Genomic DNA, 27,939 nt, shown 5'->3' with positions numbered 1-27,939 from the left:
ACGGGACAGACAGTGGACAACTTTCTCTAACTCTCTACATCAGAAAGAGTAGCTGCTTCCAATCCTCTCTTCTGGCTCCACTTACACATTCTAATAGAAATGCTAGTATGACGTGACGTGGACGGACTGATACCGTCACTGTGGAGCCAATCAACCAATCAGACACATCTCTCTAATTATGAAGTGTGCAGACACTTCCAGGTTCTTTTTACCTTTCTCATCCTCCACTACAAAGTGTGTCGTTGTTGTCATTGTTCTTCTAGTGATGCTGTTGGTGCACTTTGTTTTCTCAAGTCGCTCTAAATCTAATGTGAGCGTACCTGCGAGGTCCTGTAACAGCTAGTTTGGACGGCAGCACACCCTTCAGTGCACAAACACTGAGAATGAACTTAAAAATACAATAAAGTAGGAATGAGAAAGCAACATTATCAGTATGTAATAAACTAGCTGCAGATTGGGAAACTCTGACATCATATTTACAATAAAAACTATTCTCCAAGTGCGTCAGCCATTACTGGTCATACATAGATGATTAGTTTTTCATATGGATACTAGAGAATCTGAATTTTTAAAACAGTGTAGTAGAGTTTACACTGAATGATGGTTTAGAGCATAAGACTTTTCTAAATGTGTAGATAGATGGTTGTAGGTAGAAGGAAACTAATCTGTCAGGGTATCACCCTGCAGTCAGTTCATACAATAATAGATTGATATTACAGGTTCATCTTTTGTGACAGAGGCTAAAGAACAGTGTGAAGGCTTTGAGGCGTGCAGTTTAGTAAATTATTGTTAGATAACAGTTTGAAAAGTTGAAATGCCTTTATTTTAATAAGGTCTAACACTGCTGTTGATCTTTTAAATGTTAAATGATGTCAGATTAACGTCTGCACCCAGCTGCAGCTTCTCACCTTCAGCAGCTGCTCTTGCTGACTCTCCCACTGTCTCATGTTCTGGTGGAGCGTCACGACCACTCTCTGGGGCTCAGCACGACACTGGGAGCACACTCCCAGCTGGGTCAGCTCATCGCACACGGGGCAATGGAGTGTGGTGAAGTACTGGGAAATGGTTCCCTTCCTGCCCACTTCCTCTCTGACCACTGCTGAAGAGCAGGACACCTTCTGGATCTGGACACAGACAAAGAGAGAGTTGAACCATGTTAAAAAAAACTGAATAAGACTGCCTCTTGCTGAAGACTGTTTTCCTGAAGGTCTTGCTACATGTTATTCTTCAGTAGTTCTGTAAATATCTGCCTCTGGTGTGATGAGTTCAGCATTTCCACGCCAAACATCAGCCCATCTGCTAAAATCCAAATGGATATATTCCCATCAGCCTCAACATTAATACAACAACTGCTTATGTTTATCACCGTGATAAACTGTTTCAACTTCACCAGCAGAGGGCGCATGTGCTCTGCCACAACTGAACCTGTCTCCATTACTGACTGTACAGTTTGATGAGTCTCATTCTGTCCTCAGCAGGAAGCAGAAGAGAGACTCTTCATGCTTTGTTCTCTTTGAATCCCTCTGTCAACGTGCTTTGATTTGGAGTGAGGGCAGCTTGTTCTCATCAGGTATATTAAGGTATTTCTGTTTTTGTACTATATGAATGACTTCTGCACATCTAAAAACCACAAAGATAAGACAACATGAACTTCATGCTGCTTCGTCCTCTCACCCTGGGGAGCTCATGGTACCAGCTGAACACATCCACTCCAATCAGCTGGAACATGCGGGCCAATGGTGGCAGGATCTGCTTGGTGATGTAGTAGGTTGCGTTGAGGCGAAGGCTGGGGTCCTGCAGCACGTCGATGGGCCGGCGCACCAGCTGGATGAGGGGCACACCAGGCATCCCATACACAATCACGTAGGGCACCCGCTCGCCTACTCGTGGCTCCAAGCGTCGGTCGTACGCCATCAAACGCCTGAGACAAACGGAAACACACCGTTCAGAAGTGGTGTCTCAGAGCTGTTTCTGCAGTTCTGCATTTGACTGTAAATCTCTCTGTGTGCACTCATAAAAGCAGCAAGGTCAGGAATCAACACTCCGACTTCTGCTCCTGACTACGCCGGTGCTCATGAACAAGGCTTGATATTTCCTTCTTACACAAGCTTTGGAAATTAGATTTTTTTCATCCACTGAGAACTGTGTTGCCTAGCAACAGACTCAGGTACTGTACATGCAGGCTAGTGCAGCCAGACAATCAGCACTGTGGGGCAGGAGTAATTGGATTCACACCCAGTACTGTAACTGTAGTTGACAGTGAGCTCCTGCTCTGCGTCTCACTCACACACACACAGTGAAACTAAGAACTCTGTTCTTTGGTGTAGAGATGTTAGTGCAAATGGCCAGAGACAACACACACACACACACCTGGTGAGCTCCAGTGCAGGGACACAGGCTCCGGGCCGGTACGAGCCGCTGCCTCTGTACTCCTTAGCGAACGTTAGGTCCTGCATGCTGGCCCGTCCGTCCAGAACCTTCACACACTGACGCTGTACAAACGGTTTGACCTGGCTTATGTCCCGTGTCTCAAAAAGCAACTTAATCGAACGCTCCAGAATCTACGAGGACACAAATGGACAAATGAAAACTCCAAGAGAGTAGAGAGAATAACAAGAAGAACCTAATCTAAGAAACTGATACGAAATAAACAAAAACACATATTTACTGTAGTACTGGAGCGTAGTAGCTTGCTCCTTAATGCCACGATGTTTGAATATAATTAGAAGTGATGGTGGTGATGTATGATTCAGAGTTAACACTAACATAAACCCTTGTATAACCTAACATGTATAAAGTGGTCTCTGGCGTGGTTGTGATGGGTGTAGAGCACACAGGAACGGGCAAAAGAGAGGAGGGAAGGAAGGTTTGCCTGTTACCTTGGAAACAGCAGGGCAGCCGTCGCGACGCACCGTCTCAATCCCTTTGGCGTCAAACACTGGCTCTTTTTGGTCGAGGCTCTCATACATGTAGCCCACGTAGCGCTTCTTTGTCTGCAGGACGCAGGGCAGGTACACCTGGGATACACACAGGTAACAGAGAGCTGCCGCTAAATGTGCATCAACAGAGAGAACTCACACAGGCACTCCATGCCGTGCTGCATCTCTGAGTCTACAGAAGCATTACCTTCTCAAACTTGAGCTTGACAGGCTTGGGGTTGGTTGCAGTCACGGCCTCAGCGATCTCGTTGCCGATCTTAAAGGCCTGCTCTTTGGTGGCTCCTCTCAGCAGAACAAACATGCTGCAGAAAGCAGAGGCAGACAGCAGCTCGTTAGCATAGTTCACTCCCTGTGATAGAACTCAGTTACCTGAAGCTTCAGACTTCAGTTATCATCATTTTGCAGATTCTCACAGTGGCATTGTTTTCTGAACCGAGGATTAATTAGTGTCTTCAATCTAGTTATCAAAACAATCCCAAAATGTAATCAGTGGAAACACTGAAGCTAGAGCTGCAGATAACAGTTAGAAAACAGTGACACGTGAACAAAGATGCTCACAGTGATGACTCAGCCTGGATCAGTACTAATTTCATACCTGTCGGTGTCACCGTACACAACTCGTGCTCCCCATTTCTTAGTGTCATTGACCAGCCTGATGGCTCTCTCCAGGGTCTCTCTGGCTTTGTGAACAATGCTGTCTCCCACCTGGAAAGCACAGGTGACAAGATGCCAATGAACAAACAGAAGCCGCACGGCATCGCTGTAATGCCACAGGAAGCTCACGGCGACATCTGACGGACTTACCTCCACGCTGGGCATTCGTCCGGAGTAGTTGGCGGACGTGTAGCCAAAGGTGACGTTAGCGATGAGCTTGAGTCCGAGCTGCCGGGCGTGCAGCAGCCTCATCAGGGCTTTGTCGTGCTTGTAGAATTTCATCGACTGCTTCACCATAATCCTGGTGTTGAGGATTTCTTCCAGCATGCTAGGCAGGACTCCTTTCCGCACAGAGGACTGGATGGAAAAAGTGTGCAAGTTGACATTACTCGTAGAGATGAACATGGAAACATGCTCCCTGTCACTCACAGAGTGATGCAGTTCCCCCCCTGCTTTTAGGAGTAGCTTCCACAGTCACTCCTACTAAAAATACTTTTGATCATATATGGTATGTATCCAGGGCTTGTATGTATTGATCCGTTTCTTTTTGAAAAGAGTGAGTAAAAGGATGCAGAGCATGTGGAATTTCTCTAAATGTGCCCCACCTTTACAACCTGAACAAACCTGCACCACTTCATGATGCAGCCTTCACGTTTTCTACAGCAACATTCAGTGAAGTCTCACCAGGAGATGTCAGAGCAGCTGTACCTTGACAAAGGCGATGCCGTTGGGGGAGACGGTGATGTCGTTGCGGAGCTGGTAGAGGAGCTCAGGAGGAACCCGCAGGGAGGTGCAGCCAAATTTAAACTCGTCAGGCCTGAGACAGAGACACGTGCATATGAACATCATTCAACACCATTCATTCCCTGTCTTCACGTCACCATCACTGCAGCACTGTATGAGTAAAGTAAAGTGTGTCGTCACAGTGATGGGTCTGCAAACCTCTTCTCTCACAGGCTGCAGTGTCACTGTGGCAGAAAGGTGTGTGACACTGAACTGTAGAGCGACTCCAGTGACAGCAGGTGTAACCACACTGCACTGAATAAAGCAAACACACTCTGGTGCACACACTGGTACCATAAACACAGGAAGGAGTTACTGGTTTAAGTTGGTGTAAGGCTGGAGTCTGGTTAACGTCAATAATACACGACTGGTTGGGTTATGTCACGACCACTAACCACATTTTTCTGTAGCTTCATCCAACTAGTGGCAAATTGTAGCAGTGCCTTTTCTGATCATTTAAACATGTTGATTAAACAAAGGCCAATGTAACAGCGGCGTATTGTTGTAAAGGCTCCTTGAAGAGGCAGTGTAAAAGGGGCTTAGGCTTCCATCATGTTTGAGGATGTGAATGGTAATAAACTGCCCTCTTGCTTCCCCATATTAAAATATCTCTGCTTCTAGTGGAAACAATTCTACAGAGCAGAATGTTCATGTAAATGTGCAATTGCCATTAATACAGTTATGAGATAAAATGGAAGAACAGTAAATTTAACCTGCAGCCTGTGATGAGAGGTTTCAGGGAGACACTGCTTAAGATTAACATCAAGCGTCTTGTTTGTTCAGAGGTACAGTCAGATGTTTTATATTATAACGTAGAAAACAATAATTCTTCACACAGCAGAAGCTGCAAGCAGAGAATGTAAAGCTTCAATAGTGCAGAGCTAATTTGCCACTTTCTCTGTTTTCCTGTTACCTAGCAGTAACAGTAGACATATGCATGTTGGAAAGACTTGTTGTTGCTATGCAACTACAGTAATCCTGGTGAAAATAATACTTCCTAACTTGCAGTGCTTGCTTCTCTGAGCAGTGAACAACACACAGAGCTCTGAGCGTGACGGTTCCATTAAAAATAACGAGGGCAGGAAGGCGGCACTGGAAGCAGACTTTCCAAGCAGACACGAGTAAACGCTGTAGGTGTGTGGGCCTATCGTGTCCTTACGTTCCCAGGCTGTCGATGTGGCCAAGGCAGGTGGAGTAGCAGTAGTTGTACGCGATGACGATGGACGGGTAGAGTGACTGGAAGTCCAGTACCACTACAGAGTTGCTGTAGAAGCGAGACTCGGGCTCCATCACCAATGGGATGCACTGCGGTGCCCTCTGCTGGGCTCGCTGCTGGATGCTGGGCGTAACAGGGATGTAGTTCTGCGGTTTAGCCAGACGCAGCATCATGGACTCAACACGGTACTGTTGGTACGAGAAGAAGCAGCACAATGAAATACAAAGAGGATTTGAAAAGTATTAGTCTTAATGACATCATGAGTTTTACGTTCAGCTATTTTCCTTTTTTTTTTAATGTGTGCGTTCATTTGTTACTGGATAAAGCTGCTTTAAATGCGTTTTACCCAGTAAACATTCTCATTCATTGTTTTTCCAAAATACCTGTGTTTTGCCTAAGTGTGAACAAAACAAACCTGACTACTTTTAAAATCTAAATCCAACTTTGGTTTGGAATGAGCTTTACTGGTGAGTAAAGGAAAAGCAGCCAACAAGTCCTCAAGGATGCAGTCAGGCAGCGTATACAAAGGTGTCATCACACCAAAAGGTTACAAGAGGTGTCTGAACACTGAATATTTCAATAATGAAGACCTAAAATTAAGCCACAGTGAAGTGTGTGTGCATGCGCTGGTACCTGTGATCCCCGGGTCAGAACATGGAGGAACTGAATCCCAAACAGTCTGGCCAGCTCGCTGGTTCTGCCGATAATATCATGCTGCTGCAGAAGCTGCATGCTTCCACGCATCCGGCTCACATAGTGGTCGATCAGCTTCCACCTACAGTAACACACACGAGTGCGATTATCATGACACAATGTTCACAGCTTTTAGAAACTGCAACTGCAAATTATATGAGGACTGGAGGGAGTAACAGTCCCATCAGGTCACGTTGAGTCAATCACACTGAGCTGTGTGATACTGTCAGTGTCAGTACAAACCTGTACAAGTCGCTGTTGTGGTCAAACCAATCAGAGAGTGTGCGGGGGCTGTACAGAGGGAAGCGCTGATGGAGCACATGGAAGGCCACATTCTCAAAGGTGTAGTTGTTTAATGTCACCTGGAGGAAAAAGACAAGCGTTGACCATCTCCTCACAATATCGCCGCCATGACTTCACTTTGAAATGCTTTCTCACTAAAATGCTACAGGAGTGAGAGAGAAAGTAGTTTACAAGATAAAACTCTAAATGCTTAGGACTGACAACAGTGTGTGTGTGTGTGTGTGTGTGTGTGTGTGTGTGTGTGTGTAAGTCGTGCCGGGACACCTGCCTCGGTCTTCATCACCCTCCACAGGTTGAGGGTGATGCGTCCAATAATGTTGATCTCAGACATGGTGTCAGCTCCGTACTCATCCCTCTCCGCGCTGAAGCGATTCTCTTTGGAGTCGCCTGAGGACACACACGGAGTGACACAGACAGCCAATTACCAGAGAGGAGGAGGAGAGCGCGGCCAGAGGCTCTTCATTCAGCTACTACACACTGACACACACTGACACTGACACACACACACACACTGACACTGACACACACACACACACACACACACACACACACACACACACACACACACACACACACATGCACACACACGTGCACAAACAAGGTCACACGTGTTTGTATTTCTAGTACCTGCAATGTGTGTAAGCACAAACACTTTTTCTTGCATTGGACTGAATAATTTCCTTCAGATTAAAACACTTGCCGGAGAAGAAACTGAAAGTGTCTCCCTACCCACCCAGCCTGACAGGACTTACTTTAGACCTCAGCAGCCTCACTCAAACGGTCAGGTCCATTATGAACAACAGTATAATTCTACAGAATCCTGCACATATGCAACAAGCAGCTATGTGTTTAACAAGTGGCTGCATCACTGTATGGATTTACCCTGATGTGTCACTTCAACTAAAAGAGGAACGTAACAGTTAAAAGTCATGAAACACTACATCATCATGATTTGAAGAAGGTATTGTAGTCGCTATAGTTAAATTTAATCTGGAAGTCTCTTCTCTTACATTCCTCTAATATGTCCAGTGACCAGTAAGGTGCCACATTCACTAAGTTAACATTGAATCTTTGGTGACAGCTTTTCCTACCTGGCACTCGTGACAGCTGCTGACACAGGTCCACTCCGAGTGCTGTGGCCCGTTGGAGGAGGTAGCCCCAGGAATGCATCTGCACCTCATATCCCACCAGGATGTCTGGGTCATACCTGAGAGAACACGGCCCATGAGAACAGAGAGGCAATGATAATACTATACTGTAGCTGCTGCTGCATCAAAGGATAACCTCTGACCTGGTGTTTTGGATCTATGAAGTATAAAACTTTGTCATTGTTCACATTGTCATAGACATAATATCTCCTTTAGCCATTCTAGTTGTTGTCTTATTATTTGATAGAAAAGCTTTTTAAAAACAGCCCAGGACCAACATATACTTGCCAGGATTGGATGGCTACAACTGCAAAGCTCCTAAACCCACTCAACCCCATGCAGTGAGAGCACTTTATACACAAACCTCCTCATGATGGTGACCAGCTCCTGAAACAGCATCTTCTCATCTGTGGCGTATGTCACCACCAGCCCAGAAACACCAGACCTGATCAGCAGGGGCGCTGTTCCTCTGTGACCTGCTGAGTGAATTCAAAAAGACTTTGAAGCTTTATGGGAAAATGTGGAAAACCTCAACAACGCATGGTAACATTTAAACTCTGCTGAACAATGTAGTGAACTAACTACAGACATCTTTCAATACATTCCTAATGCAGAGGGAGGAAAATACTTCAGAATGATGCACAGACAGAAATGTATAGTTCTTCAAATTGGACCCAGTGTCTTCTCTGTGCTCTGAAATCATTCCCTATTCACTCATTCACTACTCCCTGCACAGCCGGTAGTTCCTTCAGTAGTAAGCAGTAAGTTGAGATTTTGGACACTTGGTAAGTAAAGTAAATGGGGAGTAATTTTAGGCACAGACTTTACCTTGGTTACAACTTTGATGGTCTTTATCCACCACGATGGCACCAGTCAGCTGGGTGCTCTCTACATCTGGTAGGGGAGCATCAGAGCTGAGGCAATAGAATAAGGCACATATGGGGTCGAACTCAGGATCAGGTTCAAGGTCACGGCGTGATCTTGCATGGAGCTCCATGCCCATTAGTGTTAGATATTGCACCTGAAAGAAAAGAAAACTGTGTCATAAGGAAAAGGCATCATCTTTAGATTGAAAACTCAACACCAATCTGGCTTTACTGGGCACAGCCCCAGCATTTCAATGCAGTGAATACTACATTATTATAGAACCTAATTTTATACACTTTATTTTATTTTATTCAAATTGGGGGGGTCATCACACATTAACCATCTTACTTTGCAGGAAATAAAGGTGAACACTTCCAGTGGGAGTGAGTACTTTTTATAGAAACCATACTTATGTAAGATTAAAAGCCATCAAAGATGGTCTGGAGATGGAGTAGAGCCTAGGAACACTGTTACAGATGGTAAACATCAGTGAGTCAACAACTGCCAGTAATATGCTTGTCCCACTTCATCACATTCTCCATCTTCTGTTCAATTTTCCAAACACTATAAATAACTAAGGTTACATACAAACATTACACCGAGCAACTCTTTCCAAATGAACAGTCATTTGTCATGAGACTGATATACAGACAGGTTCATATAATAGTTCATATGACAGAGACATTATTGTAATTTTACACTTAAATGTAAAAAAACAACAACATACTGTTAAAACACACCAAATACCAAAACACTGAAAAAAAGTACCTTATTCATCTGTAACAATTTTATCACTATCCAAAACCTAAGATTACTCTTTCTTTAAATATTTCTTTAAAAAGGTGGACAATACAGTCTCCAGAGATATAGTCTCCAGCAACCAATCAGGACAGAAGATGCAGTGGAAGGCCCAGATGGACATCTGTCCAGGAAGACATATACTTACGAGTGTCCTCCTTGAGAAACGTATGCCTCACTGCTCCAGAATTGGCTCCATTGTTGAGTAAAACAAGAAAGAAACAAGTGTACACCGATACTGTGTGTATAAGGCTCAGGTCAGTTGGCCTCGCGGGCAGAGCTGCCAAGAAAAATAAACTACTATGGTTGGAAAATCAGAAGAAAGGTTTGCAGTGGGCCAAGATGCACCAACTGTGTAGATGACAGAAGTCTTATGATAAGTCCTAGTTTGCAGTGCAGTGAATCCAAACATACTGTACAGAGTTCAGATGCAGATGTCACAGTCACCACTGTACCACTGATAATTTAATGGCTTCTTTAAAGGGTTGATGATCCATGGGAAGTATACATAAAGCCCAAACAATGAGTGTTGTCAGACCGAGAGAGAGGGAGGCTGTGAGCGTATCCGTAGCTTCAGTCAGTCGCTGATCTGATGTTCTCGGGCCCCCGACATCTATCCTATGGCTTTATTTGTTGGTCTGTCGTTCTCAGTAAGGGTGCTCCACAGACTCCGGCCTGGTCTTTTGATGCCGCTCACTGCACCTGCCTTGACCTCAGGTCTGAATTTGAGGCCTTCTTCCTGGTTGTGAAAGAACTATCTGGAGACAAAAGTAGCTACTGGAATATTCTTTGTGATGGCTTTGGCTCAATCGCCATTGTTACTTGTGGGTGTACAAACTTTTTCTTGCCAGTGTATGTACAAAATGATTTCCGCATGGTTTGACAAGACCACAAATCCCTTTTCAAGGAACTGAATTACTCAAACGTAAATTGTCTTCATACAAGACCTTTCCTTAGGCATAGACAGTCAAATACTGGCCACATTTAAATTCAAATAATTATTATTTTAGAATTAAATAAGTATAAATATGACCTGAACTGACTAGCCTGTCAGCCACATGCTACAAAAAATTGCTGGGTTCTGAAATGTTTTTGTTTCACCTGAAAACAAAAAAAAACAAACAAACAAAAAAACTAAAATGAGAGAGCAGAGTTAACCATGAACAGCTTAAGTTGCAGCTCACCTCATGCAGAGCTTTGGCATCCTGCAGGTTCTGCATACTGACTTTGAAGCCATAGGAGTTGGCTATGCTGGGTCCTTCAATCTGAGAGTCATCTTTCTTTGGCGCATTTAAAGCAGCAAACTGGTTCTGTGGAAGGCAATGACAAATACCCAAATGAACAAGACAACACAGACAGATCAAATCTACAGGAAACCTATGAAAGCTCAATAAAAGCTCAAATGGAAGATGGACCGACTTCATGACGAACACTACACTGATATTGTAAAACCGACTCTCTAACCAGGCTAGCCTGTGGGGAGATGATGTGCTCAGAGACTTAAAAATCTACAAGCAGCCTGACCTTCATCTGTGTGGTCAGTAAAACTCTTCTCAGTGGGTCTGCCTGGCTTCTCCTCCTCTGCTGGAGTCTCTGAGAAAGGGCATCCTCTGCAGCAGGAATACAATATAAAGAGCAGAGGCAAGTGAAGCAACATTTTTATATAAATGAAAGAAAAAAAACTATATAAAATAAAGCAGAGTGGTAGTTAGGGATATAATTACACACTGTGCTCATAGGAGAGATGAAATTGCTATTTTCTTACCATCACATATAGGTGTGCTGCACACTGGCTCCATATCATCCTTGCTTTTCCTCTGCCTCCTTAAGAGGGGCGTGCTGTGAAGGAGGAGGGGGCTAGTCCTCCCCTCTTCCCTGTTATTCACATGAAGAGGCGAAGGACTGCTTGGATATTCTGCTCGTCTCTCCAAGGAATCAGAGAACCTAGGTGACAGGGTGCCTGGTGAGTTTTCAATTAGCCTGTTTTCATTCACGTGGTGTGGGCCTGAGGGACTGGGCTGACAGGACTGCTGCCACGTAGGCAGTTCTGGGGACTCAGGAGAGATGGTTTTATTATTAGGAGCTTTTTCTTCTTCCTCTTGGTAAAGATCCACAACAACTTCATCTGAAACGGGACTTTCCTCAGTGGATTTATATTGAGATCCTGTATTCTTCATGGGAGATAGGATTAAGGACAGGTTCCGTTTTGTTCTCCTCTGAGTCCAGGTACTATTAAGGGACTTCCCACACAGCTCAACTGTAACTGCTGGACAACATGAAGCAGCTGGCTGCTCAGATCTCTCTGAGTTTCTGTCCTCAACTTCGAGCTCATCACCCCCCTTATTGATTGGTCCTGTTTCTTTCCCCCACTTTTGTAAATTTTCATACTGTTTTTTGGCTTGCAGCCACAGCAGCACACGATCTCGACTTGGTGGGTTTTTACAGGGCAGAAGGACGATTTTCTTGTCACTGGCTGAGGATAAATTAGGTTTTGCCTGCTCTTTACAGGTCTCTGAGACATCAACTCTGTGGGCTTGGGACAACAAGGTAATACTGGTGGTGGGTCGTGTCATGGCTGAGAAGGCCGTCTTCCAGAAATGGAGGCCCTCCAAAGACAGCTCTCCACTGAACTCGTCTAGATCTTTAGCAAGTCTGGTACCCACCATTAGCTTACGACCACCAACCTCCCTGAGGGGAATACACAAAATATCAAATAAGCAATGTTGAAAACACTAGAGTATCATATTTTAGATCAGTGAGTTCAACAAATGCACCAAATGTTTTACTGTGTATAAAATAGCACCACATATTAACATTTCTGTGCCAACGTTTGTTGTTCTTTTGGTTTCCGGCACTCTGTGAAGTTCACTCGTCAACAGACCAGAGGTCTGTTAACTTTCAGTGTTACTCACCAAACTACAAATGCAATGACTATATTTAATTTCCCATAAAACAAAAATTCTTTTATAAATGCTCCTGCTAACCTTTACACTTGCATTATAAAAATAACCTATTTCACAAATACCTCATTTTTTGCAGTGCTAATGGTCCAATAGGCACATGGTATATTTAAGTAACAATGTTTATCTTGTCTTACAAAGATGCTCATAAGTTCTGAGTGAAACCAAAATTTAACTAACTCTTTTTCTTTTATAGGGTTTTTTTCTGATCAATTTTTATCTAGTTATTTATTCTACACACATCTTAATCATTTGCAACACAGTGTTAAAAGTAAATTACTGTTTGCCACTGTTGCATAAAGTCTTACATTGGCTTCCCTGGGGCATCAGAGGGGTCACTGCAGAAAGGCTCCTGGAAGGTGGCCTCTGACATCTCCAGGTCTAGTAGAGTGCTGAGGATCTCCTCCCGGCTTGGAGGGGACATGAGGGGCTTGAGAATGTGGGCGCCACCTCCTGCGCTCTTCAGCAACTGGCTCGCCCTCACCTGTGACAGCGAGCCAATAGAACAGGGCGAGCTATTGGGTGTGGTGGACATTAGTCCATCAATGCCCTCAAGAACATCCCCTGTTGGTGAGCCCTCATGGTCAACAAAGGATGCTGAGCTTAAAGGTAGTGGTAGGACAGGGTCAAAGATGGAAAAGAGCAGCTCTTTTCTCTCACAGTGAAAGTCTTGGAAGGGGCTGAGTGTATGGGCTTTACCTAAAGAAAAGTCCCACTCCCTACTCTTCATTTTCTCAGAGTTGAGGGATGTGAAGTGATTTGACTCAGACTCACTGTTCTTGGCACTATCAGGGCTGTCAGGCCTTGGTTTGTGGCAGTCAGAAGTCCTTTGAAGCTCCTCCACAGTTCCAAACAACCTATCGAGTTTCTTCTCAGAGCCCAGTGCCTGAACAGACACAACGTCCTGGCTTACATCACTCAGGAACTTAACTGGTAAATTTTTATCAGTAAGGACAAACTGGCTACCACTGTATGGGCTGGGAAACTCTATAGCATTTATATCAAAGGTATAATTGTGTGGAAGCTCTGGTGACAAGTTGTCTTCTATGAAGTTGCAACTGTCCAGGCCTGGGTCTGAAACAAAGAGGGAGCAGTCATCTGACACACTGCCCTCCTGCTTCACTATCAGATGTGGCTGCGTACTACTCATTTTACCTTTCCTGCTTCTGGGCTTATTGTCCTTGACAGGGGTAGATTTTGGGGCCCTTGGTTTGCGATGATTGGTGGAGAGAGCTTTTCTGGATTTAGCTGGTTTAGTTGTGGTATCTAGTAGTGCTGCAGTCTGAGCTATGGCAGTGCAGTGGCTGTCTATACTAATCGCTTGTAGAGGAAGGGCTTGTCCCTCTCGTCTCTTCTGGAGAAGTTGTTTGAGAACAGTCAAGCTAGAAGGGATCTCACAAAGAGTGGGGATCTCTCCATTCTTAGGGCCTGAGTGTGGGGAGGCTACTGCTAGTTCAGTATCTTTACTGTGCTCCACAAAGGGTTGACCAGCCTGCAGTAATGGAGAAGTGGTGGACTCCTCCTGTGAAGCCTCTAATTTTACCAGAGTGGTCTGGCAAGCTTGCTGCTTCCACTGAGCTGGTCGTGAAAAGGATTGGTTGACCTCCATTATTGAAGTCTCACAGTCCTCAACCTTTGGCTCTACAGACTGGGCTACTGAGTTAGAGTCTGGTATAGATGCAGTCTGGGAACTGCCCTGGCTGTGACTATCTGTGCTAACTGGGTGCTGAAATGGAGGGACCTTTTGAGAGGAACTCTCAGAAGGAGGTAGCTGATCATCTGGAAAAAGAAGCAGAGAACTGTCTTTGTCATGGTCATGGTCTTTACGTTCCTCAGTTTTCTTTTTGCGAGACCTTGTAGGTGTTATTGAACTGTTAACTGTGGCTTCAGCTGCATCTTTAGCTTTCTTTCTCTGCCTTGAAGCAGTACCACTACTTCTTCTTGCTTTCTCTTTTTTGGACTCATTTTCCTCTGATGGCTCCTGCTTAGTAGCCTTCTTGCTCATTTTCCTTTTAGGGTCTGCAGCTTTCTTAAGTTTGGCAGTTTGACACTTATTTTGAACTCCTTTGGTTGAAGACACAGTGTGTGGCTTGTGAAAAGCAGAACTAAGACATGGGTCACTGAGTGGGTTTATCAGTTGCTCTGAGCTGTCCATAAGAGGGTCACTTGGTGACCAACAACGTGGAGGTGTTGAGTCTATAGGGCTTGGGGATCTATCAGAGAGGTAGCCCAATTCTACCATGACATCAGAATATTCTATGTCAAGGTCATCTGCTAGCTCACAGTAATATGGCCGAGGAGGTGGTAGAGAGGGAAGGACTGGGCCTCTCTGCCAGCCTTTAGTCCTTTTAAGCTTTTCACCCTGCCTGACTCGAGTTCTAGAGGAGGTGCTAACAGTTTTCTTATTATTGGAGTTGACCTTTGGTTTTCGTTTGGGGTGTTTCTTAGCCTTTGGCTCAGTGACAGGAAATTTGACAGCAGTGGACTCAGGCACCTTAGGCCAGAAATCTTTGAGAGGGGCCAGTTTCGTGTACTGCTCCAGCTTGTCTGGTGTCAGCAATACAAGTTGCTCCTCTGCATTCAGCTTGGACAACTTCACCAGCATGTTTTTTTGTCCTTTGAACCTGTTGATAATAATGTACTTGATGATGATAGGGGGCTCTTTCTTGCGCCGTTTGTTGTATTTTACTTCCTGCCCACTGGAGACATTACTGTTCTTGATCTTGACAGAGGCCGGGCTTTTAGAACGAGTGGAACCTGAGTGTTCTCCATCCTCACCATCATAGCTCATCTTCCGTTTGGCCCTCAAGGTATATTTACTACCAGGCAAAGGTTTTGTTTTGTCCACCTTTGTGGATAAATCTTGCAATGGGCTTAACCTATCCTCTGTTGTGTCTTTACCTTCTTCAGAAAAACAGGAAACAATAGTGGAGTTGGTGGCGGGGGGCTCTGAAAATGGTTCTATCTGTTCATTTAAAGACCTCTCTTCAGTTACTTGCTCCTCCTTAGTGACGGGCTTTCCCTCTATAATGGGCCCATCTTTAACAGGCTGGGGCTCATTTACTGGTTTATCCTCTGAAACTGGCAGATCTGTGTCCACTGTCAGTGGACCCGCAAGCATGACAGAGGTAAAAGCAGTGCTAACCTGACCCTCACAGACAGAGCTTTCAATTATGTTTGATTTCATTCTCTGTCCTGCCATTCCTAACCTTTTTTTACTCACTTTTAGCCTGTATTTGCGAGGCTGTGCCTGCTCTAGCTTGCTGCAGTAATCAGTAAGCTTTTTGCTCCCAGCTTTCTTCCTACTGAGGCAGTTGGAGAGGATGACGCTGGGGAAGAACTTGTAGTGTGCTTCCTGCTGGGCCACAATTGTCCTCTCAGTTTTATTTTCCTGATAGTCCTCGTACCTGATTTTCAGTTCACCAACATCTCCCTCTTCACTGTCCCGCCCCATTTCCTCCTCCTGAGGATCAAGGAATTCTTCCTTATCCACTGATGTCCGGGCTGAGGGAATATTCCTTAGGATGGGGCTTTTACTGTCCTTTTGGTTCAGTTCCAGCTCTGTCTTTGCTGAGCAGTTTCTCAGCTCTGAGTAACAGAGGGAGAAGGTCCTGTGGTTTTGAAGAATAGAGAGACAGTTTGTTTCTACATTCTTTATGCTGCCATACTTCTTCCTGCTTTTGGCAAGCTTTCCATTACCAAATGAGAAACTTTCAAGGTCTGTGTTATCCAAAACTATGGATGTCTTCCTGTCATAGCTGTATAGGGGATGGATGTCTTCTTTGTCTACACACATGGGAGACACCTCAGGGTGACTGGCTCTTTTGCAGGGAATAGGATGCTTGACTGGCGGGATGTAGGGGATTTCTTTATTAACCTTGAAACCTGTTGAACATTCACTACTGCTGTCCTGGCTGCTTTTTGATTGAAAGTGCTTGTCAAGTGATTGCTCTGTGTCCAGCGTATGAACTGGTCTGTGATCAGAATGCTTACATTCCAGAACAATCTTAGCCGAGGAAGGTGGCTCAGGGTGGATAGTTTCACCAGGGAAAGGGTTTATTTTCCCAAGCATCTTTTCTGACACTATGAGAGAAGACTGGGTCCTGGAGCTTCCGTCTGTTAAGGATGAATCTAAGGATACAACATAAGAGCAGAAGAAGCACCTTAATAACAGTTCATATATGCTAGACAAATATTTACAAGACAATATTTGACTACTTACTTCTCTTTAAATTAAACACATTGTTTAAAAAATGTTGATAAAAACTTTTAATAAAATTAGATGACAGTAGTACAATTCAACAGTATCTTTGGCCACAAGTAATGTCAGCCAATCAGACACAAGCAATGATCAAACACTATAAGCCTGGATATCACTGTGGTCCATATTTTATCATTTCCCTGAATTCCTCATTGTCAACAGTTTAAACTGGCATAATGTCTTATGACCTTATAATTACAGTGAAACTGCATACAGCTTATGTACAGCTAGTTTAGAAATAGATGCTGCTGTTATGAAGGCAGCTAGACCTAGAAGACTTACTTAATTATCTTAAGTTATAAAGAATCTACAGGGAAAAGAAGCCCTGAAATGCCTAAAATGTTTCTGGGGTGTAACAATTCTCCAAATCCACAGCTTAATTCAGATCGTGACTTTAGAGGCACCGTTATAAAAAATAAATTTTGTTGCAGTATTTTATTAAATCACCAACTATTGGGTTATTGGGGTTTAAGTGCTTTGAAACATGGATGACCTATACTGTCCCTAAATGCCTCAACAGAGCTAAAGCTTCTATATGGGCACTGTTTTACTTTCTTAGGCTAAACATAAACCCTTTGTAGTTCATCCATAGATAATAGTAATATAAGCTATTTGCATTGCAATTTTAAAAATGAAACAATATATTCTGATGCTGCACCAACAGCTCTGTGATATAAAAAGGCAATTTCACTTGCATGAAAAGTGGCACACACACACAAATGAGAAGTATATTAGGATCTTACATTAAGTTCATTAAAAGTTAATTAATACTACTTAATTAATTCAACTTAATAACAGTACCCCTGGCAAATAATTCCAAGGCTTGTACTATATTAAAATCTTCATAATGAAATTAGATCACAGCTAAAACCTGCCGTCAACTTAAATTTGTGCAGCTGCTGTCAGATCTGTTTTCTGGTAGTTCAGATGAAATGTGCATCAACAGCATCAATAAACAAACTGAGATGATGTGACTCACCGCTGCTCTCGTCGGCCGCCCCATCGAGCTGAGGAATGGACAGATTGGCAAACAGAGCATTGTCCCCGCTCCACTCCATGTCTTCATCAGAAGACTCCTGCTGCTCATCACTGAAGCAGTCCTCTCCCTCCTTCACGTTGGACCTGTAAACACAGGAATGATGGGAAAACTGAGCGAATAGCTCATTGTGGATGGCCGTCCATATGACTGCTCATTGTCTTCCAGCTCATGTTTGGGCTCAAGCAAGGTTTCAACTGTCTCAAAGGGGCAAAAGCATGGGCAGACATTGTAAAGCTAAGCATAATTTAAACATCACAGTGCACAGATACATCCACGGATGCACTGGGACACATCATCAGTGATGTTTTCTGAGATCCTCAGGGGTTATTAGATAACCTTCCTCAGGTGATCCAGATGGGGTTGTGTCTCAGCAGCACTCACCCACTTTTCTGACCATTCCAAATACACTTTGAGGCTCTTTCTGCAGCCTCTGTGGTGGACCTGATGCCTCTCCTCTTTGCAGCTTCTGTGATGCCAAGCAAGATAAAGACTTGTGAAAAAGTCTGTGAATGATTGTGTGAACGATTGAATGATAGTGGCCTTCTCCAAGTGCTGATGGGCAGCTGCTCAAAATGTGCCCCAGAATCCGTCTTCCAGGACTGAGTGGACAAGTTGGAACATCACTCTTGCCCCAGACATGCAAGTTAGCCGGGGAGCACATCACAGACGGCTTGTATCATGAACTTAATACGCTCTAGTTCTGCCTTCCAGATGTCATTCCAGGTCAGCGTCCTTTCCTCCTTCCCACCTTGTCCATGCTCCCTGCTGCTGCATACTTATCACCCTGCTAGTTCTTTCCCAATTGCCACCGTGGCCACCAAATCCCTGCGTCCCTGGACTTCCTGCCTGTCCTTACTTCAATGCCTGTTGATGCCACTTTTGAGTCTGTAGAGCCTCAGTACATTAATACCGTTACATTAACTCTCTTATGCAAGTTTTTATTCAGTTTCACATTATTTCAGTGACCATTGTGGGTTTTTCTTTCTTTAACAGAAAGGTACCAACAGTTTTCTCTTTGTCTGTATCTTTTCTGTTGATATAGACAATACAGCGACTTCTTTCTGCTTTCACTCAAATGGAACAGAGATGAACTTGCCTTGGCAGGGATGAGTTTTCAGGTGCCTCACTGTCCCATCGCTGTGACATTAACACACTAAGCTCGGCCTCTTCCTTGTCCAGCTCTGGCCCTGCCTCTTCCTCATCACTGTTGCAGTGGTAGCTCCTTGCACCAGGAAGAGTCTGGGAGCGGGAATCTTGCCTATTGGGTGTTCTGCAGAATCCATCGTCCTCCAGGCCAGCCAGTAAATTGATGATGGCATTGTCTTGGCTGCTGTCTGCATAGACACCAAAAACAAAGTATTTAAGATATTATTTCAGGATAGACAGATTTTCAATCAATCAATCAAACAAAGACTATATAAACAACAGCATTTCAGCAAATTACAATACTGTGAAAAGTTTTAGTTTGTTTTGTTTTTAATTTAAACAGTGAAACTATCATATATTCTACATTCATAACATGTGAAGAGGAAGTAAAATATTTAGTTTTGTTCTGTATAGTCATACAGTATATTGAGAGAATCGCAGGGAAAACTGCTGACTGGACAGTTGTCCAGAAGACAATCATTGACATTGGAGGAGGTCAAGCCACAGAAGTTCATTGTTTAAAGGTCTGGTTGTTCACAGAGAGCTGTAATTGAAGCATATTTGCACAGTTGACAGGGAGGGAAAATGTGGCAGGAGAAGGTTCACAAGCAACAGATATGTTGTCAGCCTTAAGACGATTGTCAAGCAAAGACATTTCAAGAACTTGGGAGAGCTTCACAAGCTGTGCAGGGGGGCGGGAGTCAGTGCATCAAGAACCCAGACCCAGAGACGACAGCAGAATTGGACCGTTGCTTAGTGGTCCAAAGTCCGTTTTCAGATGAAAATGAAATTTTGCATTTAATTCTGAAATCAAGATCCGAGAGTGTGGAGGAAGCTTCTTAAAGTTCAGTGTGGAGTTGATTTGGGGCCATGTCACCTGCTGGTGTTGGTCTGCTGGTCCTCTGTGATTTATCATATCCAAAATCAACACAGAGATGCTGATTTCATTGTCCAGCAGGATTTAGCACCTACCTACCACTAACTGTTTTCTGACCATGATATTACTGTGTTTGATTGGCCAGTCAGCTCACCTGAACTAAACCCTAGGAAGATGAGAAAAACCAACAATACAGACAGGCTGAAGCTGCTGTCAAAGCAACCTGATCACTAGTAACCCTCAAAAGAGCCACAGGCTGATGTAAGAAGTGGTCACTGAAATTAAAACAAAGGCTTGAAATATTTAAGTTAACATGCAATAAATCAATATAATATAATATAATATAATATAATATAATATAATATAATATAATATAATATAATATAATATACATTTCATTTTTAAAATAAATGATCAACAACTTTACATTATAATTGCAGAGATGTACTAGTATATGTTAAACAGAAAATAAGAATAGACTGAGTTTGGAGTTGTTAGTGGATCTGAATCACATTTCTTCTAGTGGCCATCATACCTAACAGAGGTGAGTGGTTGGACGTCTGCGACAGTGGTAGGAAGGTCTGACTGTTCTCTAAGAGACTCAAGATGGCCTCCTCATCAACCACTGCCTCCTCTGGGATTTTATCAACCCTCACTGAGTCTGAAGAAGGGAAGAAAAAAAAAACAAGGCATTAGCATCTCTGGACACCTTGCTATACAGGCAGACCTCGACTGAGGGAACAGAAGAGGAGAGGTTCATAAACACATTTACACACAAGTGCACTACTATGATGTAGAGAAGCTTCACCATCACACCAAACACTCACACACACACACAGCAGGATAGCAACGTGATCAGACACCGATTTATTTGACTAATTCATAATATCTGGATTCCAGTAGATAGTCGCTTTGGAAGTTTCTGCCATGAACTTTAAATGCTTTACATCTGTTAACTGACATTATTGGGTGACAACAGGGGGCCTAGCTTTATTTTAGAGCCTCCCTTCTGACCCAGTGTCATGTTGCTTGCAAACATAGAAAAAACACATAAGATGTAACATGTAGATACTTTGCCAGGAAGTTGAAGCTTGGACACAAATAGATATTTTATGTTGAGGAGAATTATGAAAAACCTTATTTAATAATAAATGTAAGTAGCCAAGGTGCATGTAAACTTCCAATCTCAACTGTAAATCACTTGTTGTCCTATTGGCTAATTTGTCAGAAAAGGTTCTATGGTAACTGGTTACATTTAAAATAGCCTCTAACTGCTCAGCACAGATATTTTTAGCACCATAACCAGACACACACAGCATAATTTGTACAGCACTTTAATCACTGTAACTACACTCTCTATTCAAACTCTTACTCAGCAGCAAGGCACACAGTCCTTAAGCAGTCTAATAATGTTTGCTGCAACATACATATTATTGTGTGGTGCTGCCAGTGGGTGAAACCTACATCTACACGTTTCTACAACAGAGACACCTATGCAAAGACATTTTAAGTTTGTTTGGTAAGAATATCTAAATAAAGATTCATTTTACAAATTTGTGACATATTTCTGCTTCCTGAATCCCAGCAGCAGGTTTCCTCACCTGGCTCAGAGTCTCTGTGCACCTCCACAGCGTTGGCAGCAGTACATGGCAGTACCTCTGGGGTCAGGGGATCAGAATGGAGACTAAGGTCACTGAGAAAATCCTCTTGGTCCTCCCCGTCACCCACAGACGATGCTTGTGTCCTTGACATTGAAACATAATTTAACTCAACATCGGAATGTTTCTGTCATCCGAGTCTGTCAAAGCAGGGTTTGAGCTGTCTTAGTCCACCTTCATGCAGTCTGATGACTGTCTGTGTACATTGTAAGCACACCTGCCACAGCAGCTATTTCCTACTTATAACCAGGCAGCAGATATGTTTTTCTCACTGACAGTCATCATTTATTGTAATTGCTGCTGAAACAGGAGAACCTTCACTGTAAATGGAGGAACAGAGACTTCAATACAATATTATTAGCTTGCATAACGACCACATTTCATGACATTTCTTTGTACAATTATTATCTTTATTATTTGGTTATTGACTGAACTTACAGTATGAACAGTGTTACCATTCTGAGGTCCCTGGGGCGCGGTCATCACCTGCATGGGTACTACTGTCAGTATGACTCTTTTGCCTTATTGTGACTCTACCAATAGATTTACATAATACTGGTCTTCAAAATCCATTTACTCCTCTGTGAATTGTGTGAATAGTAATTCTGAAGATTAAATACATGCTGTAGGACAACTAAGAGTAGATGTTTTATTTTTTAGGCCTGATATCTGGTTCAGATCTGAGATATATAGATTTGCCTTCTTTAACATCAGAAAATTTAGAGGCTAACTTTCTGAACTTCTTACCTCTTCTCTTGACTACTAAGCAGTGACAATGTTTTTATCATACACTATTAAACCTTCTAAATGATCCCAATAACAGCACATCTCTTTTTTGATCAACCAAAAAGGATACATCATACCACCATTTCTCTGGACAAGCTTCCTGTAGCTGCCTGCATAAGGTTCAAAGCTCTGACACTCTACACTACATCTACATCATCTACAATCCCTCTCCCATTGTGCTTTGACAACAAATTACATCTGGTGATCCCTACATCTCACATAGATGTATATATAAAGCAGATTTTTCAGATCTGTGGACCCACAATAGTTGAATAAGCTACCTCTGTCTGTTTGCTCAGCAGCCTCACTCCTGGTATTAAAAAAAATAACCAACAACAGAAGCCTTTTGCCACTTTCCGTGTACAAAAAAGAAAAAGTCTATCTGGCAATTTTGTCTCAGGAAACGAAAACATGTTCTTTGGCACTTCGCTTTGAATGTCTCACCCCAGTCCTTGTGTTTTTGCTTGCTTTTCATCCAACTTGTAAGTTGCTTTGGATAATGACTTAGTGCAAATGATTTTAACATCATCTTCCACTTGAAAGCTGTCTCACAGAGTCTATCATCACATCGGGGTTCCACATCTTTGGTTCAGAAAAAAATATCTATTAAATCTTAAGTATCTATTATTTTTCTTCTTATTATTATCATCTTATGAGTTCTTTATAATGGTCATGTCTTATGCAGGAATTCCTCTGCACAATGTCTTAACATGTTGGACTATGTTTATCACGGTGCATTAACATCTGTCACCCCAAACTTATCACTGTGTGAAGATTCAAATCCATGGTTTGCTCCAAATCTCAAGTTTAGAGCCACTGTTTAGTTCATACCTTGTTTTTGCTTATTGGGGCTTGGGGGTCTTCAAAACACAGATGACCTATACTCTGTGCTGTCCCTGAACACCTCACAACATGGCCATCTTATGACAAGAACTATCACAGTTCTGTCTACAGGAGACTGCTGACATTTAGTCTTTGTTGTTATTAACAAAGCAATTCCAGACAAACTCCTTTCTTCTTCTCAAGTCTTTCTTGCAAAACAGCTAATGGACACATAGCTGCATAAAAAGAATCAATCTTTAATATAATTCATTCTAGTGGATTCAAGCCAAAATAATTACTACTGATTACTGAAAACACTACCTTTGATTTAGCAGTCACTGAACTAAGACAACCAACTTAAATTAAGCTTATTCTCAAATCCAGTACATGCACGTCCATGGAATTACAGACTAATTCTCACTTTCAACATAACTTAGAGTCCCAAACTGTACATGTACAGTGTTGTCAGCTTGGCTGTTACCTGACTCACAAAGCAAATGACCTTCTGCTATCTGCTCTCAGGCAGTCTTGTTTTATTAGCATGTCTTTACTGTGGGTCTTAATCAAGGGAAGTGCTGTGTTTACTCTGTGCGTCTGTAAACACAAACTGTACACAGTGTGTGCTGGTGTGCAGAATGTTTGTTGTCTGCTAAGTGAGTGTGTGCGCTTGTCTGTGTCTGAGCATATACAAGCGTGTGCGGATAAGTGGTGTGTGTCTGTGTGTTTGAGAAAGAATATGAATGGAAAACGGGCAGGCAGCCAACTGGGCTTTGTATCTCTCCAGATTGCTCTCAGCTACAAGCCGCCTATCACACTCTCTTACCCACACTGCCCTTCTGCATTGCCTAGCAACTCACCACTTAGTGACACTGAAAATATTGAAATGTAGACCAGACTAGCAGCCGCCACAAGTGGAAGAAATTTCACAGGAATGGTCAGAAAAAAGTGGAAGGAAAACAAAGAATTTCATTTGAGGTGCTAGTCTTTAGCTGATCCTCATCTTATCTGGAGGAAGGATGTTCAGTTCTGAATGAGCAGCAGTGATTTTTGTAGCTCAAGTTCAAAGTAACAAACACTTTCTAAAAACACTGGGGCCAAAGATGTGCTGAGAGCCAGTGTCTGACAGTGTTTATTATATAATCATTTTTAATTTATGAAAACATGGCTGGAAACATATAAAATGTGGGTTTGTTTTTAAATCAGCTGACATTTTGCTGTTGAGATGTTACTGCTGTCTCATTGTCACTCAGACACTGCGTTCTGCTGGGCCGTTTGGGAAAAGGCTCCAGAGCGTCAGTGTGCATGTGCCACTGTCTGGCTGCCTCTTAATTAGTCTGCTCGCTAACGACTTTAGAGGCGATGAGGGATGGGGCCTGGCAGGCGTCAAGAGATTGCTGGAGCGATTAACACATTTCGCTCACAAGCCACGCCCCCCTTGCTGGCTTCACTGCTGAGCAAAATGAGTCTGAATAACACAACCACTGTTTCCAAGTGAACTTCTGCTGATGATAATCCTGCTTTGGATACAACTTATCTAGTTTCCACAGTGTTTTATGTACTACCCTCTTCAGAAGCCTGAAGTGGAGCAATTATTTGACACTGGAAAGGCTCCATTATGCTTAACAACAATTTGACTCCTGCCATTTTCACATAGTTCTGATGCCACCCACTAGCCGTGGGTGCTGTAGTTCAGTTGGTGCGAAACGTACCCACAACACCCTAAGTTGGTAGTTCCACTCCGAGTTCCAAGTGCCTTTAATTAAGTGTTGAGAGGTATACAAAATACAAACCGAAAAAAAGTAGCCAAAGCAATAGAAAAAGAATGAAATATTACCTTGATGTCATGTTGTATTAAGATCTTTTTTTATCATTCGCCTGAATCTCTTAACACTTGTTGTGATTGTAGGCACATCATTATAACACATATGCAAACAATATATTTCCCACTATCACACTACAGCATAAGACCAATTTTTTTATAGTAGGAAATTTTTAATCATTAATGCAGCAGCGGGTTAAACAATTAAAAGTGTTATAACTGAAACCACCACAACAATTGAGACAATGAGAATTTAGCAACCGTAGTGGTAAGGAGGAACGCTAACAGAAAGGTAATGGTTGACTGTGTGTGAGAGAGTGACTAAGGCGGCCAGGCAGTGGAAGCTCCACCAGTAAACTGTGTGTGTGCTCCCTCTCTCAGGACGAGCCCTGCTCTACACTGAAAGCCCACGCTGCTCCCACAGCATGCTGCCCTCTCCCTTTCCTCTGGTCCTGTCTGATATCAGGGGTTAGTGAATAGAAGCCATCTGGATCTGATGCACAGGAATGCCTGGCTGCCGAGCCAACTGTACTTTTATTTATAACAGGAAATACTTGTACGCCTGTACGTTGTAGGATAGGGTGGGAGGTGTGGGTGTAACCTCATTGACATCACTTTAATCTCTCCTTTCCCATTTTTGCTGCACTATGCCCCTTCCATCCACACCCCCACTTTATACATCTGTTCTGACTTCACTTTCTCCATCTCTCCTGTCCAAGCATTCCAACCTCTGCTTTCACTCCCACACTCCACCCTGAGAGGAAAGAGGAGGTGGACAAACACTGACATGACGCCATAAGGCACGGGGAAACTGAGGACACGCAAGAGCTTCAGTAAAGTTCAGCACAAAGAACCAAACAAGAGAGAAACATGAGGTTCCCCATAAAAGCAGATCAGAGGAAAAATGAGGAACTCACAAGTCAAACTTGTTCTCCTTCAGAATCTCCTTGAATCGCTTCATGAAGATTTTCTCGCTCTCCGTTGAAGTGACAAACACACGATCTGGAATACATCAGACAAACAACTTCAACACTGCACACTTCATTCCTGGAAATTCAGAAAATATTTATAATAATAACAACAACAACATGTAACCAGAAAAAACTGGGAATCGAACCACCAACCCTGTGGTTCGTAGAGAACTGCTCTACCAACTGATATACTGCCGCCCCACATCTTCCAGTCCTCGGACGCTTAGCAACAACTATAACATTATGGTTACAAACTGCTGTTCAGTATGCTGGTAGTGACTGGGTAATTTTGGCATTACTGATGTTACAGCACTTACTCTAAGCACAATAATGAAATGAGCCTGGGAGTAATTCCACAGACCAGACCAGCAATGTCTTTTTTCTTTAAACCCGTCATATTTTCTGTACAATCTGTATAATCTCTGTAAGAAACAGACCTTACACGTCAGTCCCTTCCCTTTCCCTACACTTTTTAGAACTCTGTGTACTGAATGAAGGCCAATTCATTACAACACAGCAGATCAGTGTGTGGTTATTTATCACTCTTTTCACATGACAGCTCCGTATCTGTATCTGTCCATATCTGTGAGGACAACTCAGGGTGCAGAAAGATTCAAGTTGTATCACAAATCGCACCCTAAAGATGATGCTTCTCTGACGTGCTTAGCTAATAGAAAACACTGTACTCGTGTCCTAAATTTCCTGTTTTTCTCTGAAGTTTGTTTGTGTGAGTGAGCCAAGTCGGATTCACTGAACTCTTTACTGCACAGTCATGAGTCGCTGGTTTCACACTGATGAACACCACCTGTTCCTGGGGAAATGGACGTTCATGGGTTTTGTTTAGTTCTGTTTTTGGTTTTACTCTAGAGTAAAAAATTTTAAATTCTATGTAGAAGACAATTGGTAAATTCACCTACGTAACTGTCGCGAAAAGCATGAACCTTATCATGAAGATTTTCTTGCTCTCTAATAATAATGGTCTGAATTATTTCCATGTTTCCCATGGTGATCACAAAGTAAGCAGCAGACATTTTCTAAAATTCCTTAATAATCAACATTACGACTAAATCTGGAAGTAACTAGAATTGCTGTTCCACATTCCAAAGTGCCACCAACCTAATAACAATGACATTTCTTCTTTTATGTTGAGAATACGTCACTAGTTATTTGAGAAAAAGGATGGACATGACGAAGAGTTTCCACTGTGGATTTGCTCACCTTGTGATTGAGGGGTTTCTATCTGGGAGGCCTGGTTCTTCTCTCTCCTCCTCTGCTTCTCATCCTCCCAGATGGCCTGCAGGCCAGGGTTTCTGCCAATCTGATCTGAACAGAGAGGTGAATAACAACACAGTGTATCAGATAACAAGACCATCACATTACTGTCTTTTCAATGAAGTTATTAACCCTACAATAAAGCCTCTCTGATTTTTGTATCTAAGCTACACTGACCAGCACATGGAACTCATACATTCTGTAAAGTTTTAACTTACTGTAACAAAGTGGATGGAAAAGTATGAGTCAATACCAGCCCTGGAGTGGCCTCTCCTTTCCTTTCTTTATTCCAGAGCAGATACTGAGTGGTAATTACACTTCTGCACCCAGCCTGATCTAAATTATAAGAACTTCTACTGTGTACTGTACTACAGCTCTGATCCAAGCGTTGTCCCTAACTCACAAACAAAACATTCAGCAACACTCGCTCTGCCTGTCTGACAAGGACAAGGGCAGTTACTGAACTGCTCCTTTGAACTTGCACTTACAAACTCTGCACATGTGGCTTCAAATGCCAGAGTGAATTTACCAAGCGGAGAAAGGTTTGGCTTTACCACCCAGACAACATCTGTGTCAGCAGTAAAACCAGCACGGCCTGTGTGATTGGCTTCAACTGCAGGCAAAACATCCAACACTGGTGAGTGCAGTCGTGGTTTCAAACTTGCCATTTATTTAAGAGCATTATTCAGTTTGACAGTCGTCTATGGATGTTTGTCACACCCACACAACAAAAAGAGGATATGTTTGGCTTGCCCATGGGAGAGGAGATGGCTAGAAAGACACCACACCTAGTTTAGCTGCCTGAACAGCAAATGATGACGTATGTTTTTATTCCACCATGATGGAAGCTCAGAGATGAGAAATCCAGATGTATGCAGATGTGATTATTAAATACAGCAACAAAGTCACCAAACCCTGACCTTTAAG

At 43.0% G+C, this 27,939-nt stretch overlaps 1 protein-coding gene across 3 annotated transcripts in view; it reads right to left on the bottom strand.

The window, feature by feature from the left end:
- Nucleotides 1–27,939, bottom strand: part of rev3l (REV3 like, DNA directed polymerase zeta catalytic subunit) — a 60,346-nt gene that overhangs the window by 1,267 nt on the left and 31,140 nt on the right. Inside the window, exons 7-31 of one of the 3 annotated variants that reach the window (XM_026341571.1) lie at nucleotides 26,959–27,063; nucleotides 25,687–25,771; nucleotides 21,286–21,428; nucleotides 20,220–20,345; nucleotides 18,758–18,995; nucleotides 17,602–17,744; nucleotides 12,670–16,492; nucleotides 11,167–12,089; nucleotides 10,926–11,011; nucleotides 10,586–10,711; nucleotides 8,565–8,757; nucleotides 8,101–8,215; nucleotides 7,680–7,795; nucleotides 6,857–6,975; nucleotides 6,529–6,647; nucleotides 6,226–6,367; nucleotides 5,536–5,780; nucleotides 4,302–4,410; nucleotides 3,744–3,950; nucleotides 3,535–3,644; nucleotides 3,127–3,241; nucleotides 2,880–3,017; nucleotides 2,371–2,561; nucleotides 1,675–1,921; nucleotides 909–1,124 (exon numbers count right to left, since the gene is read on the bottom strand). In XM_026341571.1, coding sequence (XP_026197356.1) covers nucleotides 909–1,124; nucleotides 1,675–1,921; nucleotides 2,371–2,561; nucleotides 2,880–3,017; nucleotides 3,127–3,241; nucleotides 3,535–3,644; nucleotides 3,744–3,950; nucleotides 4,302–4,410; nucleotides 5,536–5,780; nucleotides 6,226–6,367; nucleotides 6,529–6,647; nucleotides 6,857–6,975; nucleotides 7,680–7,795; nucleotides 8,101–8,215; nucleotides 8,565–8,757; nucleotides 10,586–10,711; nucleotides 10,926–11,011; nucleotides 11,167–12,089; nucleotides 12,670–16,492; nucleotides 17,602–17,744; nucleotides 18,758–18,995; nucleotides 20,220–20,345; nucleotides 21,286–21,428; nucleotides 25,687–25,771; nucleotides 26,959–27,063 — 8,180 coding nt within the window. The remainder of the gene's footprint in view (nucleotides 1–908; nucleotides 1,125–1,674; nucleotides 1,922–2,370; nucleotides 2,562–2,879; nucleotides 3,018–3,126; nucleotides 3,242–3,534; nucleotides 3,645–3,743; nucleotides 3,951–4,301; nucleotides 4,411–5,535; nucleotides 5,781–6,225; nucleotides 6,368–6,528; nucleotides 6,648–6,856; nucleotides 6,976–7,679; nucleotides 7,796–8,100; nucleotides 8,216–8,564; nucleotides 8,758–10,585; nucleotides 10,712–10,925; nucleotides 11,012–11,166; nucleotides 12,090–12,669; nucleotides 16,493–17,601; nucleotides 17,745–18,757; nucleotides 18,996–20,219; nucleotides 20,346–21,285; nucleotides 21,429–25,686; nucleotides 25,772–26,958; nucleotides 27,064–27,939) is intronic. The other 2 variants (XM_026341572.1, XM_026341574.1) reach the window with 2 other exon arrangements.

Source organism: Anabas testudineus, chromosome 24 (assembly GCF_900324465.2).
Source record: "Anabas testudineus chromosome 24, fAnaTes1.2, whole genome shotgun sequence".
Classification (NCBI taxonomy): Eukaryota; Metazoa; Chordata; class Actinopteri; order Anabantiformes; family Anabantidae; genus Anabas; species Anabas testudineus.
This window is presented reverse-complemented; position numbering and strand designations above follow the sequence as displayed.